The sequence below is a fragment of the Megalops cyprinoides genome, chromosome 11, assembly GCF_013368585.1.
Source record: "Megalops cyprinoides isolate fMegCyp1 chromosome 11, fMegCyp1.pri, whole genome shotgun sequence".
Lineage (NCBI taxonomy): Eukaryota > Metazoa > Chordata > Actinopteri > Elopiformes > Megalopidae > Megalops > Megalops cyprinoides.
In genome coordinates this window covers 21,168,872-21,196,294 of record NC_050593.1, presented here as the reverse complement: position 1 = coordinate 21,196,294, position 27,423 = coordinate 21,168,872, and the positions used below count along the sequence as shown (strand labels likewise).

At 40.3% G+C, this 27,423-nt stretch overlaps 1 protein-coding gene across 1 annotated transcript in view; it reads right to left on the bottom strand.

Moving 5' to 3' along the window:
• Positions 1–27,208, bottom strand: part of edar (ectodysplasin A receptor) — a 38,655-nt gene extending 11,447 nt beyond the window's left edge. Inside the window, exons 1-5 of the mRNA XM_036541123.1 lie at positions 27,031–27,208; positions 12,230–12,295; positions 10,313–10,435; positions 6,842–7,023; positions 2,884–2,969 (exon numbers count right to left, since the gene is read on the bottom strand). Coding sequence (XP_036397016.1) covers positions 2,884–2,969; positions 6,842–7,023; positions 10,313–10,435; positions 12,230–12,280 — 442 coding nt within the window. The 5' untranslated portion in view covers positions 12,281–12,295; positions 27,031–27,208. The remainder of the gene's footprint in view (positions 1–2,883; positions 2,970–6,841; positions 7,024–10,312; positions 10,436–12,229; positions 12,296–27,030) is intronic.
• Between the last annotated feature and the right edge of the window lie 215 nt (positions 27,209–27,423).

Below are 27,423 nucleotides of genomic sequence, written 5' to 3'. Positions count from 1 at the left end.
TAGGAAAGGTACTTCTCTTTATTCAGCTGTATAAATGGATAAAAATTGTAACCTATGTAAGTCGCTCTGGATACGAACATCTGCTAAATGACAATAATGTAATGTAATGAGCTGTTCCTTATTCAAAACCCCCCTTTACTCAGCTTGTGTTGTGGCTCCCATGATCCTTTGCGCTGTTTTGAACAGTTTTGTTGAGTTTATAAGACTGTTGTTTGTGGGGGGATGTTCCCATTTTTTTGTGGGATGGATTTTGTGGGTATATTGTCCTCTTTTCACCTACTGTGTTTCTCTGTGTGTGTGCTTGTCTTTGCTTGTATGTCATGTTTAGTCTTTGTGTTCCATTTCTGCTTGCTATGTCACATCAATTTTACAGTGGACTTGCTATGAACTTTTTGATATTGGATTTGTAGTTTCTAAAACACAGTCATTTTTACATGACCTCAAAATCATTCAAAACAAAGAACATTTTACAGGAAAGTAAAATAACTGGCATAATTATATCCAGGAAAAACGAAATGTTCTTTGAGTAGCAAAAAAGAGCAGTGAAAGTCATGCAAGATGTGAACACATTTACAGGACATTAGGTAGACAGAATATGGGTAGCCACTGTTTACAGGACAATTAATGCAAACAGCAACAGGGTAATAACCCTCTCTGTTTCCACCCTCTGTACTTTTAATTATTAGATACAAGCTATGTTGGGAGCTTTTGAAGTGTGCAGATCACCTGGCAAGTGCTATCTTGCCTCTGCATGAAACAAGTATCTTCAAGTCTTCTACTTCGAATGTTTGATATTTTCAAACATATGCCCTAATTAGCATTTAATTAAAACATCAGCAACTTTGTCTATACATATTCAGTCTTTCAGGACAAATCAATATAAGTAGAGTTAGACATGCTTGTACATGATGATAAACTCTTCACCTAGCTAGTTATTAAAATTATCAGGATTTGGGATTCAGGATGTTGGGATTAACTGTAACATTGTATATAACTGTAACATTGTAAATACTTAATGAAGGATCAATAACTGCATTATGCAACATTAAAAATACATTGATGATGATGCTTTGTTTTTTTTTTAATAATAAGCATTACTAGATGTGTTATTAAGGAGCATGACAGGATTGCCATGTTGAGAAAATTTCATATGTTTACAATTTGCACTGCTGAGATAGGAATTTATACATTTCAGCAACTGAAAATTAAATCCTATTATTTTTCTGCTTATATTTTTTCATTTTGGAGGTAAAAAGGTTAACCACTTAGTTAACTATGTAATGAAACCCTGATGAGTATGCTCCTAGCAGGCCTCATAAATTCTGACAGTTGTTGATGTCCCATGATAAAGTAGTGGGATGTGAATGACTGTCTTTGGGTGAAGTATGGAAAGATTTTTCCATTTCAAAACTACACTAAAGTCCTGCAGCTGTACAAAAACCTATAGCTGGTGCATTCATCGTATTGGTTGTATAGGCATTAATGAGAACTCTTTTACACTTGGAATAAGACCTTTTGGTGTTTTACAGAATTTTTCCATAGCTCTTAAACATTAAGGGGAATAAAACCACCGACCAAGCAAACACTGGTTGGTATACCTTCAGTTTCACCGCTCTCTTAGCTGTAAGAGGGCCTGCCACTGAGTGGCGGAGCTCTGTTCTGTGTCACAGAGAGCTTGCGGTTTCTTCCACAGACTTATGTCTTCAAGTATGCAATGCAATCAGCAGGACAGTGATGTTATGGATGATCTGCCAAGCGCAGAGCCAGAGCCAAAGAAGGAAAATAAATCTCTGAATAGTCATCAGACGTGAACGCTGCCAATGACAGGTTCCAGAGGCCCGTTAGTTTTTATTGATCACCCACTATTTTTATCGTTAAGAGTTTCTTTTTTTCAGCTTTTCAGTAATGGTTTCTGCAGTTAGGGTGAGTGGCATAGCTGTGGTTTGATCCTGATTTCGACAAAATGTGTGTGGGCCCTTCTGCACCACACTGGGAGAAAGGATTCTAAATACACAAACCCAAGTGGAACCATTGCTCATCCCTATGACACAGCACTTCTACACAAAGCACATGAAGAGTGGCACAGAGTTGAGTGCTCATACATAAATGCTACAGTAGTCACTAAATCCTGCTAATTTTAAAAAAGCATGAGAATTTCTTGGAGTGCCCTCATGATGCAGTTGATGCTATCTGCATGGCACTGTTATATTGAGGGTCAGGATCCCTTTGACAGAATTGAACTTTCTCTTACAGAAATTGTAGCGAAGGGTGAGAGCAGTCACCCCACCTGGCCTCAAACCCGGGTCTGTGGGGTACCAACCCATGTGACTTTGACCGCGATGCCAAAGAGCCAGGCTCGTTGGTATGGCAGTCAGAGCGCATACTCAACCGTAGTGACGGCACTCCGTCACAGAAATATAAAGTAGGAACGAAACAATACAATCCTCACCAAAATCACTTCTATATTTAATAAATTTGTGTGATGTTACATATAAAACTGCTAAGTCAAGCAGGTTTTCAATTAGTTGGGTAGTTGAAGAGGGGGGTTACTACAGCAGAGGTGGAAAACTCGAGAAGTCAAAAGTAACAGTATTTTTTGTATATATTGTACAATATTTTATTTGTTCCACCCATGCACTGAACCAGCTGATTTCGCTAACTATTTCCCTTTCTTGTTGAAGAGTTGTTAGAAAATGTAATTGGAAGTGAATCAACAAATACTGGGAATGCCTCTACTTTTTCATCTCTCACTTTTCTCCTCTATAGAGCTGTTTGACAAATGAAAAAAATACAGGATTATGAGAAGGTTGGCCTGCATGTTTGCAGAGTGGTCCCATACAGTAGCAATACGGTATGCAACTATAGCCTAGGGAGGGCACTCACACTCTTTGGTGTTCCTCGGAGCATTCTGGCAGGAGTGACACACCATCCCATAGATGTTCTGTGGTCGGTTCTCCAGGATATAGTATCTGCAAAGAAAGACATGAGGGTGAATACAGATTGCCAGAGAAGCAAGGCAGGCATGCACTATTCAACAGTGTGCTGATATTTTGAGATGAGTGAACATTTCTTTTGGCAGCTGAGGCTTTGCAATGCTTTGGATGCATTGTTCATCAGTGTCAAGAAAATTTTTCTGAATAAAGTTGCTCAGATTTTATTCAGATCAGATGTCATCCACCATGCAGGACCTGTTGCATGTCAGCCTATAGCCATGGCTGATGGTCAAACTGCCCATGGCTGATTGGAATGGTGGCTTGAACAGACCCCTTTTGTTCTAAATCTATATTCAAACTTTATTGCTTTACTGGCTGGAAAAGTAGCCCTAAGCCTACTGAATGTGATAATAGTGTGAGCTTTTTTCTACAGTCACTGGGGACCCTATAAAACCACAGGTGCATATTTCAGGGTCCTGATTTATACGGTGACAAATGCCAAAGCCACGACTGTAACCCTAATCAGAGAGCGTGTAGTTTTATATGTCTGTTGGCTGCTCCGATCATTTCTTTTTAATTAACTGAGTGCAGACCTCCTTTTCCACTGTAAAGCCAAGCAGAAATATGGAAAGTCATACATAATTGAGTTGTGCAAATAAAGATTTTATTTATTCCTTTTACCTTGGAAAGACCTGAACTGCGGCTGAGGGTAAAAAAGGTTATTGCCTTCGGTCCTGAAATCTTAGACGAAAGAAAGATTTCATAGCATCTTTTTGGGCCTTGCAGGCATAACTCTAAAATTGAGGCAATTAATCAAAAACGAGGAAATTGTTCCTGCCCTGTTTTCATAGAACTACAATGCATACCCTGCCATGACTTCCTGTAGTACAGCACTGTCTTCCAAGGTGCTCTGAAGATGGGACTGATTAGAAGTACACAGAGGCTGTGAAGGTAGAGCCCAGAGCAACAAGCCAGTGAGATTTACTGCAAATTGGGAGCCAGAGAGAATGGAAAAACATGTTCCTACATCAGGAACTGCGAGAACTGCTTCCATTTTTTAAAGGAAATTCTCCTCATAGTCCTTCAACCCAGGGACACAGAGATTTTGGAAGAGTTCGTGCTGGCCGTGTGTCCACATGATGACAGGCAGACGGTGGTCCAAGCCAAATGTGGAGGGAAACGGCATGACTCTTGAGTGCACAAGCCCCCAGCCCACTTCACCAGCGGTTTACTTTGGCAACATGCAGCCAGTTGACCAAATGCAAGCACTGTTATCCAGTAAACCTCGCTCAGGCCTTGGGCTCCCTTAATGGCCAACTCAGACAGGCAGGATTACAGCAGACCTAGCTTTGACAACATCCTAACTCTTGCTTGTATGAATGCTTTCTACATAATCTCATCACGCATCTTCTATCTGTATCTGTTAAATGAATGAATCTGTTATCTGTCAAATGAATCCTGTCATTGACAGCAACTTCAAGTTGCACATGGTTCTGCAATGCATACCTGCATTCAGACCAAAGACATTATTAATTTAGCAGATCTTATTATCATTTCTGATATGCGAACTATAATTACAGCACGGTTTTGAAAAGAATGGAGGTAATGCTGCACAAACTGTAGAGGGCAAAAGATAAACAGTTATGCTTCAGGTGTAAACACTTCAAGCAGGCAGATGATTTTGCCTTGAGATGAGACAATACTCCCCCACAGTGTATTGTACACCAAAACCATGGGTTTGTTGATTAAGTGTCTATAGATGTTATGGTGTGTCCCATACACACAGACCCACGCCCACTACCCCCTGTTGCAAACCTGCTCTTTGTCCCAGAATGCTGCAATGAAGAGTGTGGGATGGGGCAGCCTGTGCCAAAACCACAAATACAAGTAGCAAGCCAAAAATACATGTAGTGCCATAACGACATGCAGAGTGGGCAACTCACACAAGCCCCCTGCAGGGACAGTCTGACAGTGTGAGGTTGAGCTGAGCTTGGGCCACTTTGTATGAAAAACTGTGGTGAACAATTCAAAACTTTTTTGTGAAATTGTGGCTAGTAAATACATTCTCACTTTTTATTTTTTATTTATTCTCACAGTATACCCTTTGGAACTTACATATAACACACAAATACACATGCACATACATATATGCATATGTGTAATGTATAAGTGTACATGTAAATAAAAAAAAATTAAAAAACAGAGCTAGGATTCAAATTCTATCAAATTGTAATGTGGTTTGCCATAACTTAAACTATTGAGTATATCTCAATAGCATCTGGAATTATACTTTTTTATAGTACAAAGATGCAAAGGGCTGCCTGCTTATTTGTTTTTCTGTTCTGCTGATGGCGTAATTCTAAAAATAGGCCAATGAAACTGCATGGTTTCACTTACTAGTACATCTTTTGAACCTAAGGGATTTGCTGTCCTTATTTGTTTTCTTTCTGTAGTGTTTAATAGCATCCCCCATCCCAATCCGCTTTCCAATTTATTAATTCACACTGAAGCCCCAGCAGTGCTCCAGAGACCCAATAATATACTTTTAAAAGCTTTACTTCGTATATTTGCAGCTGAGCTGAATTAGCAGCAGATCCTCTTCTGCGAGCGGGCATAGCCGTGAGAGGCCTTCCACACAGTGTGGGTCCATATCCGCTCTGCGCGGGAGACAGGGGGAACTCTCCACGGCATCTGGGGCCTGATTCACACCTGCAATGACTTACGTACTCTATTGTTTCCATCTTCTGTCTTTGAAAAGACGGGGGAGACATGTAACCCGAGATGGTACCAGGACCGCTCGTGGGTGGGTTTGTGGTGCCGCCCGTGGGGCCTGTCAGGTTTGGGGAGAGCCGGGAAGGGGGAGCGGAGGGAGTTGGGGGGGGTGGGGGTGGCGCAGTGGGTCCTGACAGGGTGGTCCTCCACATCAGTGCCATGTGGCTACTCTGGTGTGGAAATCCGCAGGGGGGGACAGGCCCGGGCCGGTCCTGCACCCACAGCACTGACTGACCCCACGCACTGCCACTCTCCTTCATTTATTTTCTCTGCGTGTTTTTTTTCCCCAAGGCCCATATGCACTCCCACCCCATAGTTTATTTGGACTCCTTTAAGAGTGAGGGGTTTGGATTTTTTTTTCTCAGCCTAACTTCCCATTTGGCCTCTCCATGATTACAAGATTCTCTGATTAGTGTTGTAATTAGCATGTCAAGAATCCATCAAAACAACTGGAGCTTTTATTTGTCGGTGAGAGAGCTCTCTTCACCGGGATGAGTGGAAGTTCGTTCTTCAAGAATATATGTTATGTTATGCTGTTATTGTGCCCATGACCAGGATAAATAGTATTTCTTTCACATGCATAATCACGATCCAGTTTGTACAACTGAGTCTTATTCTTGTGATTCAAGCTGGCATGTTCTGTTGAAAGATCCAATACCAGTGTCCCCACAAGCAGTGCACTAACAATTATTTTCACTGTGGAAAAAGTGGATTCTGTATACTGCTGACATACGGCCGAGTGAAGGTACTGTACAATATGAATGATATGTTTTGAATTCGCTCAGTGAAACTAGCTCACAAGTACAATGCTGTCTCAGTGTAACTATACGAAGGTTAATTTAGGCTTGTTTGCATGGTTTTTGTCTCAGTGTGACAGGGTGTAATGTGACTGATATGTGGTCAAAGTGTGGCACAGTGGTTAGAGAACTAAGCTGTACAAGTGGATACTGTGTAAGCCATGTACTCTGGGCCACCCTGGATAAGACCATCTGCTAAGCAAAGACAGAATGCAGTGTAATATCCATTACTGGACCAAATGCCTCAGTGCGCCTGTTTGAAGGAGAAGCATGACTGATCTGTATCATGCTCTTTTCACAAGTGGAAGTGTGTCATTTGGTTTGTCAGGGAGGCCCTACCCTGGCAGACAGGGGCCACACTCCGCGTCACTCTCTGGGGTGCCCGGGGTCAGTACGGTGGCCCGATACAGGGAGTCACAGTCCTTGTGCCGTCTGCAGATTTCATATTTGCCCTTGGAGAACTTCCCTGCTGGACACGGCACGCAGTCATAATCCTCGTCTTTTGTGCCATAGCCACAGTTCTGGAATAAAACAGTGAGGTCAGCATTCTGCCACTTCTTGCAGGATATAAACCCTGAATTACCTATCGTAAAGTTCAAGCAGGAACATACAGTCCATATTTTCAGTTTTCATCAGTTAGTCTTATTTGTGAATGCTTTCAAAGTTATTGTTGTAATACCCAGCTGTTTTGTTATAAGTTTAAATGAGAACAGGCATATTTTATGTGAAGTAAAAAATAGCTTGGTTAGCTTGGTTTACACTGATAATGCCGTCAATTCTTGAATATTCCACAAGATTCCAATGAATTCTTACATTTTGGACAATGGCCATGTTTGATTAAAATTCTGAGTGTGGTCTTTGTCTGAATCTTTGCTCTGATGGACCCTTCCATTCCAATATAAGAACTCACAACATCATTGCACTTTCCATGACAGCTTTCTGAAACTGCCAACTGAACAATTGCATGTAATGCAAACAAGTGAAAAAGCAGAGTGAAGTTAATTTACAATTGTAATCTGTCTGGAGATAGCAATCAGATTTTAACATCTTCATTCAGTTGTTTAATCCATCATTCCCCTTTGAGGATAAATAGAACTTACAGAGTCAAATCAAGACTGAAGGGAAATCAAAGACTTGGTAATTACCAAGCAGAAATTTCTCTGATCTCCCAAACCAGTGGAAAAGTGTTTTTGACAAAATGGTTATTGCAGTACTAACTGTGCATTTAACTCCGCTCTGTATTTCACTAAGGCCCTGTGTGACCTTATACTTCATTTTCCATATTTACAGTATATCGCATGAGTATACCCCTTGAAAAAATTCATCTGATGAGTCTCTCAATGACTAATATTTCAACACTATGGTGCACAAGAGTGTATGCCTCTGATCTGTGCCCTCAAGTATCAAACCTGGGTGTAATCAATCTGACATACTCCTTTAAAGACTGAAGACATGAAATATGATTGGTCACAGCAGTAATTTCAAACATGAGTATTTGAGGGTCTGCTGTTGGTCCCCATATGGCACTGCTTAATGATAACCTACTCTTTATGTTCTCTCAAAGGCTTTCAACTCCTAGCATCAAATTCAGCGCCCCCACCACCACCCCCCAAGTGAATATAAAGCATTACGTTCTATCAATAAAGACAACATCACAGGCTCTGAAGAAGAGACCACTTATATCTGCTTTTATTAAAATGGCATCCACTGGTCATTTCAAGTCAAGGTGCATGGTATAAGCCCTGCTCAACAGAAGGAGAAATCAAATATCTATGGATTTCCAAGTTTTCTCTTGTGTTTTCTCTTCTGTAATTTAATGCTCTGTGATTTTATGGTAAAAGCCGCTTTAAGTCATAAAAATAATGTTAGGTCTTGTAAAGCTATTCAAAATTCCCCACTCCTGTTATTACCAAGATGAGCAGTGGGCTGCCTGGCTTATGGGTGCTATGCAAAAATTTAAAAATATTTTCAAACATGGCCAAAAGATAAAAACTCAATTTCAATAAAAACATTCCTGTCATCTCTCTACGGGTTATGGTCAACCACCATGTTTTTTGCATTTCTTAAAAAAAAAAAAAAAAAAAAAACAGGAGCTTGTAAAAATGAAAGAAAACACAATAACCCATGGAGAGACTACAAGAATCCTTTCATATGGGTACTATATTCACAAGGGTATGACCTTTAGAAGAACCCCCTTTCCCACATGTAACTGCTGCTCTCTGCATGAAAGAAAGGCTAGGATGATATTAATCACTCACTGCCACTCACTATACTACCTTGAAGCTGTAAGGCTAAGATGAAAACCTCTCCCTGCTTTCTAATTTATATCCTTATTCACCATGAGGGAAGCATTTGATGTTCAAGTGTTTGATAAAAAGCTTTAAATATGTCAAAACCAGGCCTGGCTTTTTTAGTAACAGGATGTAGAGTAAAGGTTGGTAAGCTTTATAGTGTGCACAGTATTACTTGCGCTAAGTTTGAGTAAAGACGTGATCATTTTCAGGTAGCTGAGTTGAACAGTTCAGTAAAAAAGGGACATTTGGGATAATCTGAGATCAGTGTTTTTCAATGGTCAGTGTTTTTTTCCATGAAAAGAAATTATTTAAAGGGCTGTTTCAGTACTGTTGTGCAGTAACAGTATAAGACTGTATTGTTATGATGTTATTATGTTTTCACATTTTTATTTAATTTGTTTTGGCTGATGTGAATGGAAGCCTGAGGTCTTTGTAGAATCATTTCTTCCGTGTCCTAAAAATAATTTCACTAAATGTCTTCTAAATCATAACTTAAGATTTTAGAATGGTAAATCATAATGTTCACAACTTTTTTCAAACATCAATTTTAATTTTTTTCAATTTCACATACAGACAAACAAGCACGCAGAACAACCCAAGTGAAAAACAGACTGAGAAGAGAGATCACATAACCACCACTCCACCTAGTGGTGGGGGAGGTAACACATCAGACGATTAAAGTATTGTAATAAGTTCTTCTGATGAGCCCTGCTATAGAGGGTGTGACTCATTTTTTGGTGTAATGAGTGGAACACAGGGTGGGTGTGGTCACTCGGTGGATTGGAACTCAGTGAGGCGCACACAGGGAGAGTGTTGTTTGGCCACAGAGCAAACGGTGAGGTGAGCAAAGCCGCCAGCATTGCGGCAAGAGGGCATGTACGCAGAACTAAAATTTCCAAAATTAATCAACTACTGCAGTATCAATAAGATTAGATACTCTCTGTTCATTTTTTTCTGGAAATGAACTTACTGTTTGTAGTATTTATTTTAACAATGTGTATCTGTGTTTTAATTAGTCTTTTTCTGTTCATTGTCCTGACTGAAAATGCGCTTAAAAATAATGTCACTAGAAGGGTAAAGTGTAAAACCACATGTGTGCCAGCTAAAAAAGGAAAATTCATGCAACGAAAGGCCTGAAGCTGCACAGTGCCATGTTTGTGGCAGCGGATTCTCATCTTTGAATGTGCCTTCAAGACAATCAACATAATTTTTTTTCATGAATTGTTTCGTTAATGTTTTTTCCTTTGAAATGCAGAGTGTTAGTGTGAGGCAGGGAATGGCTTCCTGGGTGGTCTGTGATGACATAAGTGGAGGCTGTGGGTCAATATTAGCAGATAGCTCACCACAAGACTCCTCCTTTCAAAAGGCATTTGCCTTAAGGAGAAAATATCATTTCAAACTATAACAGGGTATCTGACTGTAAGTGGCAAACATGAGCATATGAGTTAGTAAAATGGTCTTTGCATACAATGTATGAAAGTACACACTGAGGCAGGAAGTGGGTAGAGGCACTCACCATGTAAGGCTCCTGGCCTGGCTGACACTGGGGACATGCTTGGCAGCTGCCACTGGTCTGGTTGTAGAACTCATTCTCCCCGCAGCTGGAGTACTCTGCCCTGAGCAGGGGCAGAGTGGACACCTGTAAGAGAGAGGGATGGGGGGGAGGGGGTTGCAGAGAGAGAGGAAGGGAGGGGAGAGTATGAGAGAGAAGTGCAGAGAGAGAGGGAGTTAGAGGAGAATGAGTAAGAGTGAAAAGAGACAGAGGGAGAGGAAATTTGTGTCAGTTGTTTCCTTGCAAAACATGTATTAGTAACAAGAACAAATCTTTGCTTTGATTAATGAGCTTTTTCACTAATTTGTGTGCCTGCACTGACAGCAATAAAAACAAGAAATGGCTGAATCAACTGGAAAATAGTAGTAAGAAGAAGAAAAAAATACTCGGGCCAGCTCTCTCTGGATGCCTCAGAGTTGTCTATGTGCGATCAGAAAGTGTTTTAAAGCTTGTAGTTGATTTATTTGAGTGGTTGTTGGTTTTATGGAGGGGTGCGTCAGTTTTCCGTAACTGGGACCAGCTGGGTGTAACGGAGCACTCAGCCGAAGCCTGGAGCAGAGAGATGACTGTCAGACACAAGGAGCGAGGACACAGTCCTCTCAGACAACCTAAAAGCCACTCAGGGTGGCAAACCTCTGAGAACAAGCCTTGCACAGCATGTGGCTGGAGCCAGGTCTTCACTTCAACCAAAGGCCCAGGCGTATGCCTATGCATTTAGCTCATTTTCGGAGCCGGTACCTCTGTGATCCCAAAGCCAGTTTTAACCAGAGGCATTGTTTATCACCTATGGGTCTGGTGTTCGTGAAATAGCCCAAATTCTCTGCGCTCCGTTTATTTTGTTTCCCTCAGTTCCTCTTTTTGTTAAAAACATGGGGAATTAAACCGGTACGTGTGTGTCTGAGGGGAATGGACGACAATGCCAAACCCACAAGAGAACACACTCAGTTCACTGGAGCTCTCAGGCGACTATGTCCTACTATAAACAGAATAACACATGTATTGACAGATGACAAATACACAAAGCATCGGAAGAACAAAGTCCAATATATTGAATTTAAGTCCATTTTTTTTTTAAAAAAAGCAAAATAATAAATAAAACAACAGTTGCACAAAACATCAAAGAGTGCGTTGCACCACGCATTCATCTAAAGGCCACCTAGATTCAATCTGACACTGTTGCACTTTGTTTTTAACTTTGAGCACTGAATTTAAGCATGTGTTCCATGTTCTCATTTCTTGTGTGGCACTGTTCCTTAATTACAGTGAAAACCAAATGCATAATTCCTTCCATTCGTCACCCAAAGTGAAGGAAAAACTGAATTATAGTTAGATTGAATCTGAGTTGTGGTATTCATAAAAAAGAATAAATAAATAAATGCACAAACTCGCACTCTTGTTTGCTACCTGCAGCTATACTTCTAATGGGTAGTTATTTGATACTATATACAGTCATGTCACATACTGGTGCCACTCATGACTGCTGAGTTAACAGCGGCTTTCCCCTGTAGTTCTGCTTAAGAAGAATCAAGATTCCATGTCTTGATAGTTGTCCTCAAGGCCACTCTGGTGATCAGCGGTTTGGTTCCTGATGGCTGATACTCACCTAACTCTATCTAATCCAAAGACTGTAAGATGGGGGAATTTAAAGACTATAATTAACAGAGCATAAAGTGAAATTAACTCCTGGGAGCTGGGCCAAAAGATTTTTGAGGCAACATCTTTCAGGGAGAGGGGCAGATTAAGAAAACATTAAACCTGGGCCCACTGCGGCGTCAGACTTTTCTTTTTTTGTACATTGGTTTACATCAATCCTTCCCAGTGCTCGCCTTGGATCTGCTTGAATTCCTGCAGAAAGGAAGGTGAGATTAGTGTGGGACCTACCAGCAGGAAGGAGAGGAAGCGGCCCCGTTTGTGTTCTCCCCTTCGGATCATCGTTCTGGCGTCCCCCTGGGAGCGATCGGAAGCAGAGAGAGAGAAGTGTGAACATGTGTGAATTAGTCCCGGTTGCCCGCACTCACTCATGTATGGGCAAGCTCCCCTGGGGTTCTGGTGGCTCACAGGTGCTCAGTATTCCCACCCTCTGCCAGGAGTGCGGCACTACGCCTCCACGCCAGCGTTCGGAGACTCCAAACGTGCCATCTGTCAGCCGCTCCAAACACTACACTGTGTACGTGTGTGTGCATGGAACGGTGTCGCTTCATGTGGGTGGGCACAAATATGAGTCTGCTTTTGTGAGCGTGGAGGAGTGCTTGTGAAGAGTGCCTTGTTTTATGTGTACATGCATGTGTGTGTATATGTATGTGTGCAGCCATGAAAAGTCCAGTCCAATAAATTTCTTGTAAGCTCAGAAGATAGAAACAGGACATGGAACACTGAATCGTTAATCAAACTGAACTGGGGGCTCATCATTCGTTTGCCTGATGGCACCTGGTGTGACATCACTGTAAACTACCATTAATCTAGCTACCACAAAATAGAGTTTCAAAATAGAGTCAAAATCTTGCTTGGTTAACCCTAATTGACGTGAAAGCAATCCAAGATATTTAATAAATTTACCCATGGCCTTCTTTATCAACAGACATCCACAAAGAATGAAGCACATCCACACTTGTGCTATGTATGTTTACTGTCACTGGTTGCATTCCTCTGAACTATGCTCACTGAGGAATGTCAACCATGCACATCTTATGTCTCAATCAGGAAGGATCATGCAATAAGCAAAAGATGGACCGTGAAGTTAATAATGCTTTAGTCAGATGAAGACCAGCCAGACTTACTGGCTATGGCTTTTGTCATACCAGTGCATGTATATACATAATAGCTTTTATGACGACATTACCCAGGAGCCCTGAGGTATGTTATCTGCCAATATACAAATAATGTCCTTTGCTGACATTACAGTATGTTATAAACAGGCAATGTAAGAATTCTTTTTTTCATGAAACATCTTTTTACCCAATAAAAATTTATTTATTCCCCATAAATCTGAATTTTAGTATTGCTTCTTACTTGTCTAAGCAACTACTGTCACATTTCTGGATCCTTATTCTTTTACTTTGGCAAGAACAGTAGTATTGTTACACAAGTAATTAGAGGTATGTTTTTTTTAAAAAAAATCTGTCTTCCTCTTATCTGAGCCTCACATAAAAATTAATACAAAAAAGATTAGATAATAGCACGATCTCAGTCACCTGCTTTTTTTTTTACCCATTTACACATTTTATTTGAGAAAAGAAACGTTTTTTAAAGAGTTTAAGTTCAGATTTAATTATGTTTATAGCAACACTTGCCTTGACTATGGCAGGAGGCTATATGGTACAGATCCAAAATCTGATTCCATCCACCCCCTTTTGCTCTTTACCTACAGGAGACTAGCTATTATTGGATCATTCCCAGAAATATAATAACAGTGTGCTGACATTTCTTCCAGGAGAGTGAAAAGAATGACGTCACCTTAAATTGAAAAGAGATGATTTGGTGAAGCAAGTTGGTCCATTTGCGTAATGGTGAGATTTATTCATTAAGCAGAAACATGCATCTTATAAAGCAACAACATTATTTCAAGCCTACTATAATTTTAAAACCTAAATTATGACTGAGGATGAGCATAAGTGTATATGAAGTAAGAATGGTGTGGGTTCAAACAGTCATAAACTATTCATGGCCCAAAACGGCAATAAATGATATTACCCAATTTTAGCTCATTAGCCTTCCTTTCAGCTTCATTATTTCCAGGCAAATACTATACCTAATTGGCTGAACTATTTGCACTTGATTTGTCATTGGAATATGAAGACCCCAATGGGGGCAGTTGTGTGACTGTCTGCAATAGATAGGTGCTGTGCCTTGGTGTGACTGAAACTCCTTTGAGTGTGTGTGTGTGTGTATGCCCATGTTAGCTGTGGGAACAGAGCTGGCACGGTGCAGCAGTGGGTGTACAGGCAGTAAACACTGCAGTAAATTTCTCTTGATGGATCTCCCTGCAGCCATGATGGAGGCTGACTTGTTGCCTTGTTATTCCCGAGTGTTTACACGGCTGCACGTGTGGGCCTGACGCTGGGTTAGCTGAAGCCGCTAGCGCACTGTGGGCCTTGGCACCCGCTGCCAGCGGACCCTCTCAGTTTGTGTGCTCTTCTCTTCAAACCACACAGCAGGCAGTGACTGCAATTTGTTGCTTTGTTCAAGTCGAATGCTTTTGTTTAATTGTTAATCATGATATTCCATTTTGCTCTTCAGGAGATACCTCAGGGAAGCAATGAAATACAGATGCTCCTTGTTTGAGAACTCTGATTTTATCATTATTGAGTTGATCTTTGTTTAGAAAGACCTAACGCTTGCTTTGTATTTCAGAGAGAATGCACAGTCACTCTGCAAAAAGGGTTCCCCTTAAAAATCTGAAAAATATTTCCGCAGAGTTAAAATCCTCATGGTTGCTGAATAAAACAGGTGCTCGGTCCTGGTCACTTCAGCGACTAGTTGCCTCTTTTTTCATACCTTTTTGCACTGTAAGTACATTGTAATGCATGTTCTTCATAACATTGGACATACACTTGCACAAGACGCTCAGTTAGATGGAATCTGGCCCTTCGATCATTGAAGATAAACTTGTGAAGTGCATGTGATCTGTGATGTTGATGTTGTCCCAGAGGGAGTTTTGTTCATTTGGAAACTCAGTTTGTTGGAGCACACAAATTTTGGCAAATAACCCAATCAGATCAATATAAAGCAGTGTTTGGCACTTTTCCAGGGAAGTGAAACAAGAAAATACAGAAAACACCTTTAAAAAAACAAACCAAAAAAAAACCCATCAGCTTCCAAAAGCAACACAATCAGTAAAGTCTTCTGACTTCATGTAAACTTTTAAGGACAGACCTACATGACAGACCAATCTACAAATAGATTAGTCTAGTTTTCTCAGGAAAATTGTTTTTTATGGCAAATTTTGCTGTCTAACTGTGTGTGTGTGTGTGTGTGTGTGTGTGTGTGTGTGTGTGTGTGTGTGCGTGTGTGTGTGTGTGTATGTGTGTGTGTGCACGCGTGCGTGTGTGTGTGGTTGTATGTAAGACAGAGAAAAAGAAGGAGAGAGTGAGAGTGTGTAGAAGATGGGTCTTTAGTTTAGGAAGACAGCCTGCAGCCTGCAGTTCCACAAAAGGGCAGAGACAGTGAATCATGGAAATCCAGTACCATGGGTGACTCCCCAGCCGCACCTTAATCCAGTGTGAAAAGTAGCTGTATCCTTCTTACCTATATCAAAAAGACAGCTGCCAATCATAAATCACCCCCTGGCAGCTGGAGGAGCCTCTGTGCCTTACTGTTCTTTCCTGTGGAGTTCCCTCAGGTCATACTTAAGTTCAGTACCATGAAGTACCATTCACATATTATGCAGGTTGTTGGAATATTCTGCAGCTGTTACGGTTTTTTTTAATATCTGAACAAAATAATTAAAAGATAATAATTTAGATAATACTGAACAAATATTCAGTGAAACATGAAAAGATGTTAATAACTTATGGTGTGTGGCATTTTTTTCCTCTGCTAGCACTGATCTGAATGGAAAAGTCAAATTTATCTATCAAAACTGTTTTTGGAATGACCTGATCAGTTTTTTTGTGGAATATTTATAAGAATCCAGAAATGTTGGCTACTTTTGTGTTCATCTGCAGATCACATCATCGTGACTTCACTGCAGCCAGCGCTGGTCATACTTTACATTACACAATAAACCAGACTGACCCAAGCTAACACAATCCAGCAGCAGCACTGGCATACTTGTGTCACAGAACCAGCACAAGACGTTAACCGCCACATGAAGACAAACAAATAAAATTCATGTTTTTTTTTTTCCAGCATTCTAAGCAGGGTCTGTAATTGAGCATTCATGGTGAAGCATTTTGTCTCTTCATAAGTGAGGAGCAACAGGAACCGAGGGAACACAATGCCCCTTTGATTCAGGGGCAGCTGGTAGTGAACAGTGCTGCAGGCTTTGTAGGGGCCTAATGTGCTGTTGATGAGGGTGAGATTCACTTTCACCTGCCAGCAGAGAGCTTGGATGTCAGCCGTCCCTTACAGCACTGAGGGGAAAAAAAGCAAGTACATTTTTCATGTGTTACCTATCACAATCCTTCAATGAACGGAAGCATACTTAAGAGGGGTATAGTACCTGCATCCTTTGCAGAGGGGTGTTTGTGCCACATTAAAGTCCACTTTGCGCTATGATTGGAAGAAAATGAGCAGCTGCTTAACGCGGGACTGAAACCCCAGGGAGAACGCAGTAACTCTTCTCAACCTGTTGTTTCTTGCATGTACTTCAATTATCTCTCAGTGAAACTCCCTGAGAATTTTACGTGGAAAACTAATTACCGTTTGTCTGTTCTCTACGAGCAATGTTTAACAGCAGAGTTGATTGTGTTGATCACTCATACATACATCTGCCTACATGTAGGAATTTGGTGTGTCTGTCCTCTTTTGGTCATACATGTTTTGTTCATAAGCATTTCACTTTCAGTGCTTAATGTGTTTCTGTGTTTGTGAGTATGTGCACATGTATGTTTGAGCTGTGTTATATAATATCAATTAAGTGAAATCAGTGGTGGCCACTGTTATTGAACAAAGATGGTGAACATATTGCTGCAATTCAAAACAGGCTGACTGCCATTTGATGGCATTGCTCAATAGCTCCCTGAGTAACATACATTTACTGGAGCTCATAAACCTGACACAAAACGACCACACATTAGGTGCCCTGTGGCAAGTTTCTTGGCTGCGTCTGATTATCACATACCTTCATACAGCTTTCTCAACACCGTGATTGGTTTATTAAAAATGCATGCAATGTCATTGGCCATTTTTAGTGAGGTTTTCGAGCTTTCTTCACAGATGCCTATTTCAATAGGCTGCCTGTGATCTGCGCCCTCTTAAAGTCATTTGCCCCAAGGACAAATTATATAATGCATTTATTTTGTTACCGTATATCTCGGTAAAGAGGTCTGCCTCACACTTCCACTGTCAAGGTAGAGTGAGTTATGGGAGTTGGTCTTTGTGCAGTGCAGTTATTACTATTACTGGGTAACATAGCTTTTTAACCACTCAATCATTAAAAATCATTTGTGCTGCTCTTCTTTCTTTGAGTGCCAGCTAAAGACCTCACCCTTTCTCATTATGGCGGAAACACTATGGGCTATAGTGGAGGTTGGGACTCATTTGGTGGTTTTGAGATGAGGATCTCGTGCAAAGAAAAGTTAAGAAGCTTGAGTAATCTAGTAAGACAATCAGACACTTAATTGCTCTAGACTGTGTCCTGATAGAAAGAAGATCAAAATGCAAAAATCTAATCACATAAATCTGAAGAGAGATTTAGAGGTGTAAATTTTAAAAGCCCTTTTACACTTGGACCCAAATGCAGAACATTTGCAGTGAATTGCAGTGATTTAAATTTCCACCCTGAAATTTAATATCAATCTTAAATAGATGATCTTCCCTCTGTAATCATATGTGAGCCCAAGACGCAAATGGATTCATCAACCTAAGATGAATTGGGCACACATTAAACCGGACACTCATAGATGTGTGTTTTGTTCCAAAAAATAATAAATTTAACAGTTAATGATTTACCATTAACATGTAATCATGTTATTCTTGGTAACAGAAACTAAAATATCTCAAGAAAAAGCTTACACGTGATTTTTACTTTTTTTCATTCTAAGGCCATGAGTTTCAATGAGGGCCTCCTCATTAGGCCATTGAGAGGTTAAGTTCTCCATGGTCATAAGCCATTAGTTATGTCCTTTTGATACTGTGGTGTGGCACATGCAAAGTGTTTCAAACTGTATTAGTTTTTAATTTTATCCCCCATGCATAAACCATCACACCTCCTCAGTGAGCACAGCGTGGGGGGTCCATGTCAAAATATCTTTGGGTTAGTTGGCAAAAATCTTCAGAATTACTTTTCTTGAAGATCAGTCAGTTCGCTTCAGGCTTGTCTCACAAAGAGGCTTGCCAAAAATGGAAAAATGGCATACTACCTACCAAGGTGTATACAGATGGTTTCGGTACTGGAAGTGGTGTGAAAACACTGGTCAGTCTTTTATGCCCACTATAACAAGCAACAGCAACCTTTCAAGGAACAGCAAACTTTTTACATTTCTACCACAATATGAGCGTGTATTTGAGCTAGCTAAATTGACAATAAATCAAACATAGTCAATACCTTCATCAATATATGAGCAGACACTTCTCCAGAAACACTATCTGCTTTCATTTTTTCTAACAATCACTCTCACACATGAATCACTGTGCCAATTGATGGGAGTGCTATGCCCGGGTTTCCTTCATTTGGCTCTATGCTTTAATGCCACCATGGGCAATAATCCTTGGGTCACACAAAGGCTACCAAGAAGCTAGACAGTGATAAAGTCTTTTTACATTGAGAAGGCAGAGAGTCTGTCTGCTGTGCTCCCTTAGGTGAGAGTGATACACACCTGGGGGGAAATGATCACCATCAAGACAGCAAGGTAGTATGAATTGTGTATTGAATATTTGTCTTTGATCTGCCCACTGAAGGCAGTCACTGGCCACTGTCTAGCTGACTGGCATGGGTAGCTAGCTTGTTAGCTGAGCTAGCTAGCTAGTATCTTTTACACGCAGTGTGTAAAATAATACTGGTTTTCCATCATTTCCTAACAAGTATTAACTTTGAATGTCTTTTATTGCTATGTTGCAAAACACTTGTTATCAAATTAAAACCGCAGATTATAGCAGTAGTGTATACATTTTCTGGCAGGACAAGACCTTCTTTCTAAAAATCCTTTTGTACAACAGAGGGAGCAGCTATTGCCTGCCCTTCATTATGCAGAGGGCAATACAATTATGAAAAGGTGTCACTGGTGCTGTAAACTATTTCCTGTGTGAGTCCAACCTTATAAAAAGGCTAAATATGGGTCTTGGACTAAAAATGTAATACACACACACATGAACACAGTTTGGCTTGCTTCAGCAGAAATTCTGTAGATTTAATCTCATCCAAGCAAGGGCTGTGTCTCCCTCAGTTTAGTTTCTCATGAATCGCAATAAAACCTGGCTTCTTCACCGAGTAAGATTAATCACACAGACCCATGCGGCAAGAAACCACAAATAGTCCGACAGAAACTGTTTGTCTAAGGGAGACCCTATGGCGGTGAGTTTCACTGAATTTTTTTTTCTACTTTTTATTATTATTATTTATTTATTTTTTTTTTACAGGAAGTGAAGAGGCTGCCAAATGACTGTGCCTCTAAGCCTCTCTCTCTCATTATCAGACTAAACGAACACACACGCCCAAACGCTTTCATCAGATTCCAGGCCCCTTCTCCTTACGCTCCAAACCTGGCTCTCCGGAGCTGGAATGCGCCACGGTCCGTTTGAAGAGCAGATTTACTTGTGACACCTCCGCCCGGGCGGCCGCTGTCAGGGCTTGCCTCCTTTCAAAGAAGACCGCAGACTCCTTGCCTCGGGTTATTAATCTTATAGCGACCGCATAATCTAAGATAAATACACAGAGTATCATTACCCTTATCATTAACAAGGCTGAAATATCTACTCCTTGGGGAAGGATTAAGTAGGAGATATTATTACTTCTGCTCTAATCAGGGGGCTCTCCACTCTGTTCATGTGCAGATCACATATGTAAGGACATTTTAGATACATTTTTTGTTTTTTTTTTCTTCCTTTGAGGGCTCCAACCAAGAAAAGATACTGTGTCGAAGTTAAAAAAAAATCGATAAGCACAGTTGTCTCTTAATTGTGAGGAAATTTGTGTTTTGTATGGAGAGAGTGTTACTGGGCTCATAGATATCAGGTTAAACTCAAGGGATTCATCAATTGGCATGTAGCCAATATTTTGTATTTATGGCTGCTCAGCTCCAAACAGGAAAGAGCAACACCCTTGAAGCATGCAACTAATAGCATAGGCTTTGTGCAGGTTCCCAAATGCCACAACAACAAATATGAATAAACATTTGAAATTTACATGCTCATAATGAGCGCTCGCTCAGGCACTACAGTTAAGAGAACCTCTGAGGGACAAAATAAAGCTGAGTCTGAGGGTTTCTGGAAAGTCCCTGTAAAGAGCCTTGCTGAAGCCGTTCATTCACTTGCTCGAGTCATTTCTGATAAAAAGGGAAAGAACAAGAAAAACGACCCTCTGAATGCCTCGCTACAACAGAGGGCGCGTTCGCATGTGTCCTCTGCGCCCCTGAGAGGAGTGTGAGGACATCACTTGTGCGTTGACAGCTCATGACAAACAGAAGTGTGCTCTTCCTCGCTGTCGGCATTGGCTTTGCCAGATGGTGGCCCTTGATTGTGCACACCTATCTGCCTATCACCTCTCTGTAGACAATGCTCTATAAGTGAACATTGAAATGGCGCACAGCACCCCTTCTTTATTTATTTATTTTTTTTGAAAGAATCCTGGGTGGTTTTGAAGTTTTGTTTTCGATCCATGCTAAAGGATTAACCAAATGTTTCCAATCCCAAGACGCCACTTACTCAGGAACAGCTGGGCTTCATCAGCTTGAGATAGGAAGGAAAAACATTTAACATTCAAAATTGATATGTATTGTCTCGCAAACATAATTACTTTCAGTCAGATTAGGAAATTGATTTTCAAAATGAACTAATCAGTGTAGAAGCCAAGCCAAAAGGAAGGCTTTTTTGCCCATATTTCATGTATAGTGACAATTCAACAAACAACATAATTAAGTGAGGTTCTTGTAGTCTTGGCAGGCTTTACTTGCCTTCTGTAGTGAAAGACTGTTTTCCATTCACTCACTCCCCTACAAAGGACAAATTAAAACAGTATAATTTCAAGGAAATATGGTGTAGGGCATTTTGGACATCTTTGGTTGTTTGGGCTCTCTATGAGTGAAAATACAGTAACTGTAACAGTATAGCTGTTGTTAATGCACTTACAGATGCACCTTAAAAATGCATATGCATCCATATTGAGTTTATTACTAACTCGTTACATTTACTGTTTCTGGAAACTTTGCTGCTTCATGAATTAAAATGTGCTGGTGAAACTATACCTTTTCTGTGTTCCATGCTTTCATTCTTTCTGAATTCAATCACTAATTCTGTGACAAGGACGGCAACATAACTTGAGTTATTTTAATAGTGTTTTTAATGCCATCTTCTATGCCTCATAGCGTCATTCTAATACCCAATTCTTTAAACAACTCCTAAACACAGCTTATAGTGTGTGTATATGTGTGTGTGTCTGTGTGGGTATGTATGCTCGCATAGTTTGCAGTTTAGAAAAGCCAATTATTTTGTCTTCTTTTATATGCAGAGTCAAACCTGCCAATTTCTGTGGAACATTTTAAACACATGTTGCCCACAGCTCCTTCTATAAAGCAGCTTCAAAAAACTGCAACATAAACATATTTATACAAATAAATGAAGTTAGCCAGCACAAAGGCTCTGTGCACTCCTTGTACTCCATGCTGGTGTATGCACACAGAGTTTGAGTCAGAGCAGGTATCAGTGCTTTTTAAATTAAATAAGTTTTTGTGTTTGTTACTGTTTCTCAACATTTTTAATGAGCTTCTCTTGCCTGAAAATGAGCTACACTCATCAACATTTCTACAGCACGGTTATGACAGTTTTCAGAACATGTACACATATACATATACAAGATAAAAGGAATTAATACTGAGCATACTAGCCAAGGTGTAGGCATCTGATATTATAGATTTTCCAAAAAAAAAAAACAACCTAATCAGAATCATTTGATTTGGCTAAATGTTTTCAATACTGGCTGTTTGAATTTCATTGAAGAATGACTTAAGTGTAATCTGTAAAGTCAAATGCATAATCTGTCTGTTTCTCACAGGAGTATGAATATTTGAAAAGGAATGAGTTCTCCTGAAAGGAATCTTGCTCCAGGGGTATGCATCCTTCTGACTCTCCCCATTCAGCAAGATTGAGAACAGCGAGAAATCTTATCTTAGTGAGTGCCAGAATGAACTAGGGTGCATCACCTGCTGCAACAGGACTTATCTTGTGTTTCTGACAACCGCTGAGTCCAAAGAAGTCACACTGGGGCCCAATCTATTCCCTTAAGAAATTATTTTGGCCATGGTTTGAAGTCTCCCATTTACAAGGAAAGCCTCCATCTTGAGGAACAATAACAATAGGTTACAATGACAGATTCAACAGGTGACTCACTGTGATGATCCTCAATGGACTGACTAACTGTTTGAGATTCATGCAGTAATTTTCAAAATGGTGCAGAAGGTCACAGGGTCATCACCATGTTCTCTCCAAAGCCAACCACCAGACCCATTAGCTTTGATTTGCGGGAGATCTATATGGGTTTGGAACCATGGGTTTTGACCACAGCGTGTAATCAGGACTGCTAGGAGACAGCACCAGCCAGCAATCAGTGGCGGGTGGAGTCAAAACACACCAGGATCCAATTAGGGAACCAGGAGCACAGATAGCATCTTGCATGTTTAAAGTCCTCATTCCTTCTGTCTGAGAATCCTCCTGATTTAATTTCAAAAGAAATCAAAGCATAGACGCATCCAAAAGCAGCCTTTTTCATGGGGACCAAAGGGGTATTGTTAACAAAAATGCCCCGTCTCTGTCAGCTCTCTCTTTGAATACAGCCATAGGATCCATGACAGTCCCCGTAGTGTCTCTATACTTACTGTATGCACTTTTGTAAGTCGCTTTGGATAAAAGCGTCTGCTAAATAAATAAATGTAAATGTAAATTTACGGTCATGGCTAAATTGTAAATGGATTGTTTAGAATTCCCTGACATTGCTTCCTGTCAAAAAAAAAATCTACACATTTACTTCTTGGATGCAGTATACATCTTTACCACAAGGCAACATTAAGGTCAGCAAATAAACAAACAGCTATGGTTGCAGAAGTGGCATAATTATGCCATATGTGATCATTGCTGAATGACACTATCTAAGAATTAAGCTGACCTTGTGTGATACATGAGTAGTATTTCAGTAGTACAGTGAATGCACCCAACTAACGACACACACACGTACACATACCCTCTCTGAGGTTTGGACCATTATCCGCACAGGTGAACTTTAGTTCCCCTTACTGCGCTCTAATACCATACTCGTCTTGCTAGAAATCTTTAAAAGAAGTTAAAATGTAACCAATTTTACCCTGCCTTAATACATGAAAGTTGCTAATATACTGTGAAAGTTGCTTAATCATGTTTGAGCTGTTCATCAAGGGTACAAAAGACTTAGTGTGAATATCATTAACAGTCCGCATCTGCCTGCTGCTAGGACGTGCCTGTGTTGGCGTAAAGTCTGCCTCTGTCCCCTTGGTTTACTCAGAAGCCTGCATGCTCTTTATCTTTTGATTACATTAATTACAGGGTCTCTGTCAGCTTTCTTCTCCAGGGAGGGTAAAAACTAACTCAAAGTGCACATGAAAAGGAGACGCAAAGCCTCTCCCACCTTCAGCTGTAACCCAAGTCAATAATCTGTTCGCTTCTCTTGCAAGGACCAGTGCATTCGACACAAGTTTGTCTTTCATCAGCCTCTTACTGCTGATCCCTCGACTTGGCTGTGGTTAGTTTGCCTCTGTGCTGCAGAACAGTTTTTTCCCTGACGTGTTTAAAAGTAGACCTGCTTCTTTATTCGTTCTATTTATTTAACCTTTATTTCACCAGGCGGAGCCAGCTAAGAACAAGTTGTCAATTATAATGAGGCTTTCATCAGAGTAAGATAAAAAAAAAGATACAAAAATAACATAACTAGGTTACAAGGTTGCACAATATGCTACAGTAAAATACAAAATATCCAACAGACTGAGAGCACAGTGGTATGGGAAGCTGCCCTCATGATGTCTGTGTCTCCTTCAGGGATACCCTGCTGCGGACAGCACCTTGACCCAGTGCAGACACTTTTATACTACATTCTCCTTTGTTAGTCAGTGCACAGGCAGAAGAACCATCCTCAGACTCCCTTTCAGAACTGTCCCTTTTCCTGGGGCTTAGCAGTGTGCTACATCGTGGGACATACGTGTGGGTTATGCTGTCCACAGTCCTTTTATTTGTTAGGACATTCCCTAACTTACTCTGAGACAAACACTAAAATGACCTGATTCTACATGAAGAGCGGTATCAAAATGTGCATATGTGTGTACATACACAAACAAACAGTACAGACCAAAATCACTAAGGGCTGAGGGCTGTTCTATTCTGTTTTGAAACACATCAGGATTTCAGAAGCTTCCTTCCTGGTGTCCTGCAGCCTAAAAGGCAGGTAGTTTAAACACTCCTGCAGGTCTAAGCATCCTGAAGCTTAATCCTCTGTAATTATCGATCATCTCGCAATGTGACAGATGAAGCTCCTGCAGGTAAATACTTAGGAGGGTGAGAACTCCCCTCCAAGTCCTCCCATCTCCTCTTTGTGTGGTGATTGATTTTTTTCACTTCCCGGAGAGAGACAAAAGAGAAGCGACTTCAGGGCTGCTACTCCGTTGTGAACTAGTTTAAAAACACGCACACATGTTTACAGCTTGGAAAACCCTTGAAAGAAATGCTGACAACAAATTATGTCTTTAATTATATATATATATAAATTTAAAAAAATAATAATCAAAAGTTACTTTTCCAAAATAGGTTTTTATATTTTAAGGAACATGTACATGTTGTATCTGTTATCTGATTTGTACATATACAGAAATACAACTTAACTATTTTTACTACGCATCTATTATTATATATTTCTATGTGTCTAAATCCGTATAGGTACATAATTATATATATATGTAAAGGTATAGAAATATACTGTAATTTAGGTATAAAGACAAACTAGTTTTACTGTTTTTGTATTGCAATCAAGGGTTACATGAGTTAAACGAGATGGCAAATTACAATTCTTCACTCTCCACTCATTTCATATTGAGTTTTGAAGTTATGTTTCCCCTCACCACATGTCCCCCGCGCATTTCTTCCCGACCTGGTATATCCCACACCCAGTGGGAGAGTGGAAGCAATAGGAAGGAAAACCACTATAAAGCATGAACTGCTGTTCATCTTTTTCCTCAAAACCCTTTCATTTGTGCATTATTCGTGTACCAATAAAACGAATTATTTGAAATGCCACAAACCCGTGTTACCCAGTTCATTATGGGGATTCTAGTCCTTCGGGAGTGTTAAAAAGCACACTCAACCCTCACCTGCAAATAATGTCCTACCAATTCTAATTATTAAGTATGTGTGAAAGTGATTATTTATGTTGTATCTGGGTCTTTACAATACTAATTTTGGCTCATTTCTCACACTGAAAGCAGTTCTGACTATGAGTTGTCTTTAAATTACAATTTCATATAAAAACAAAAACATGCTAAATAAACAACAGACAATACCAAAGCACCAGGACACAGAGGGCTGCATGTCGAACAAAGTTACCCTCAGCAGTAAACTCTTCCACACTTTTCGGAAATTTTTAAAGCATTGTTTTCTGTTTTCACAAAACACCTTTGTAGTGTAATGTACTTGTTATCAGCATGCCATGTCCTTATTCCCGAGGGTGTTTACACTGGATAAATGGCAAGGTTTTTGTTGTTGTGTATTGTCAAGATGATATCTATTTCTCTGTACTGAATGTACTGAATTTATTCCCTTTTGCCCATGTTCATAATGACTGCTATTTATTGCAACAATAATAACGATACAGTAACGGTACAAATGATGAATTACATGATGATGAAGAAGAAGATTTTATTATTATTATTATTATTATTATATCGTAACTGCAATCATAAATGCATTGCGTTTCAGTGCCCTCTCCCAGAATACGTATTATTGCACAGAAGCTAATCAACCTATGCTTTTGAAGATGCACTTTACATTTTGCAGTTACTTTTCTCCGTCTTCTTCAGACATGACAGAATTTAGCACGGAAGCTTGCGGCTCGTTGAGGTGGAAAAACAGATTGATTTCCACCTTCAGCAGTAGTTCAAAGCCAGAGAAACATCAGAGGAACTGCAAGAACGTGCATGTTATGGCTCCACTGTCTCCAAACAGGACTTTCCCCAGAGATTTCGCGGCAGTCGGACAGACGGCACAGTAAAAACAATTATGCGCGTCGGGCTGATACAGAGCTACACATCAGGCCTGTTCCCTGATCTTATATGAGGATTTCACACTGTCCCCGATTCAAACTAGGTGCCAGGTGTTCCGTTTGAACCGGGCCCCACCAAAAATCATTTGTCAGCGGCCAGCCCTCTCACAGGTCGTTCAGTGAATAGCGGACCGGCCGGTGCAAACTTACTGAGTGTAAAACAATGCCATCACATTGACAGAACCACAATTAAGCATCTTTATAATCTATTTCAAATAAGTATAATTATGGTTATCGTTCACCATGGCAAAACAAATAATAATAACGTGAATAAACTATCACATTATGGCCAACAATACATCTTCCTACCTCCTTATCAAAAACGATTAAAATAGGCCTATGCATATTTACATTTACATTTGCTAATTGTAAACTGGCTTATTTGCCATGATATAAGACGAACAAGCATTTATGCATATTTTGCAATATAAAATTACAACGAGCACACTGTGCATTCACAGCATAAATTATCTTGGAATTTCCCCATGTCTTGTAACAATCCCACTACATTCCATTTTCAGTATCAGGAACGCCTTACCTGCAGAGTTGGATAGTACAGCGTTGTGTATTTTCTGAAGATTGCAGACGGAGCGGAGATCTGCAGCAAATAAGTTCCCCCGGACCTGAACTGATAGGAATCTTAGTAACTTCACTTTAAAGTTTGAAAAATCATCTTCAGGATCGGACTGTTTAATAAAACGGGTAATCTGGCGTCCAAAGACAAATCCTCTCGGGGGATCTTAGAAGCCCACACCGCTGTGTGCATGTTTTCTTTGGGTGTTGTAGCTCCTCCTAAGGGGAAAAAAAAGAAAGGAGGAAATCCTCTCCGCCCAAAATGTGATAAAAAATTAACCTGATACAGGTAGACAGAGCCGGCAAAGCAACATTGTAAACTGACTCGAGTGCGCCATCTTGAGGTAAAAAAACGAAA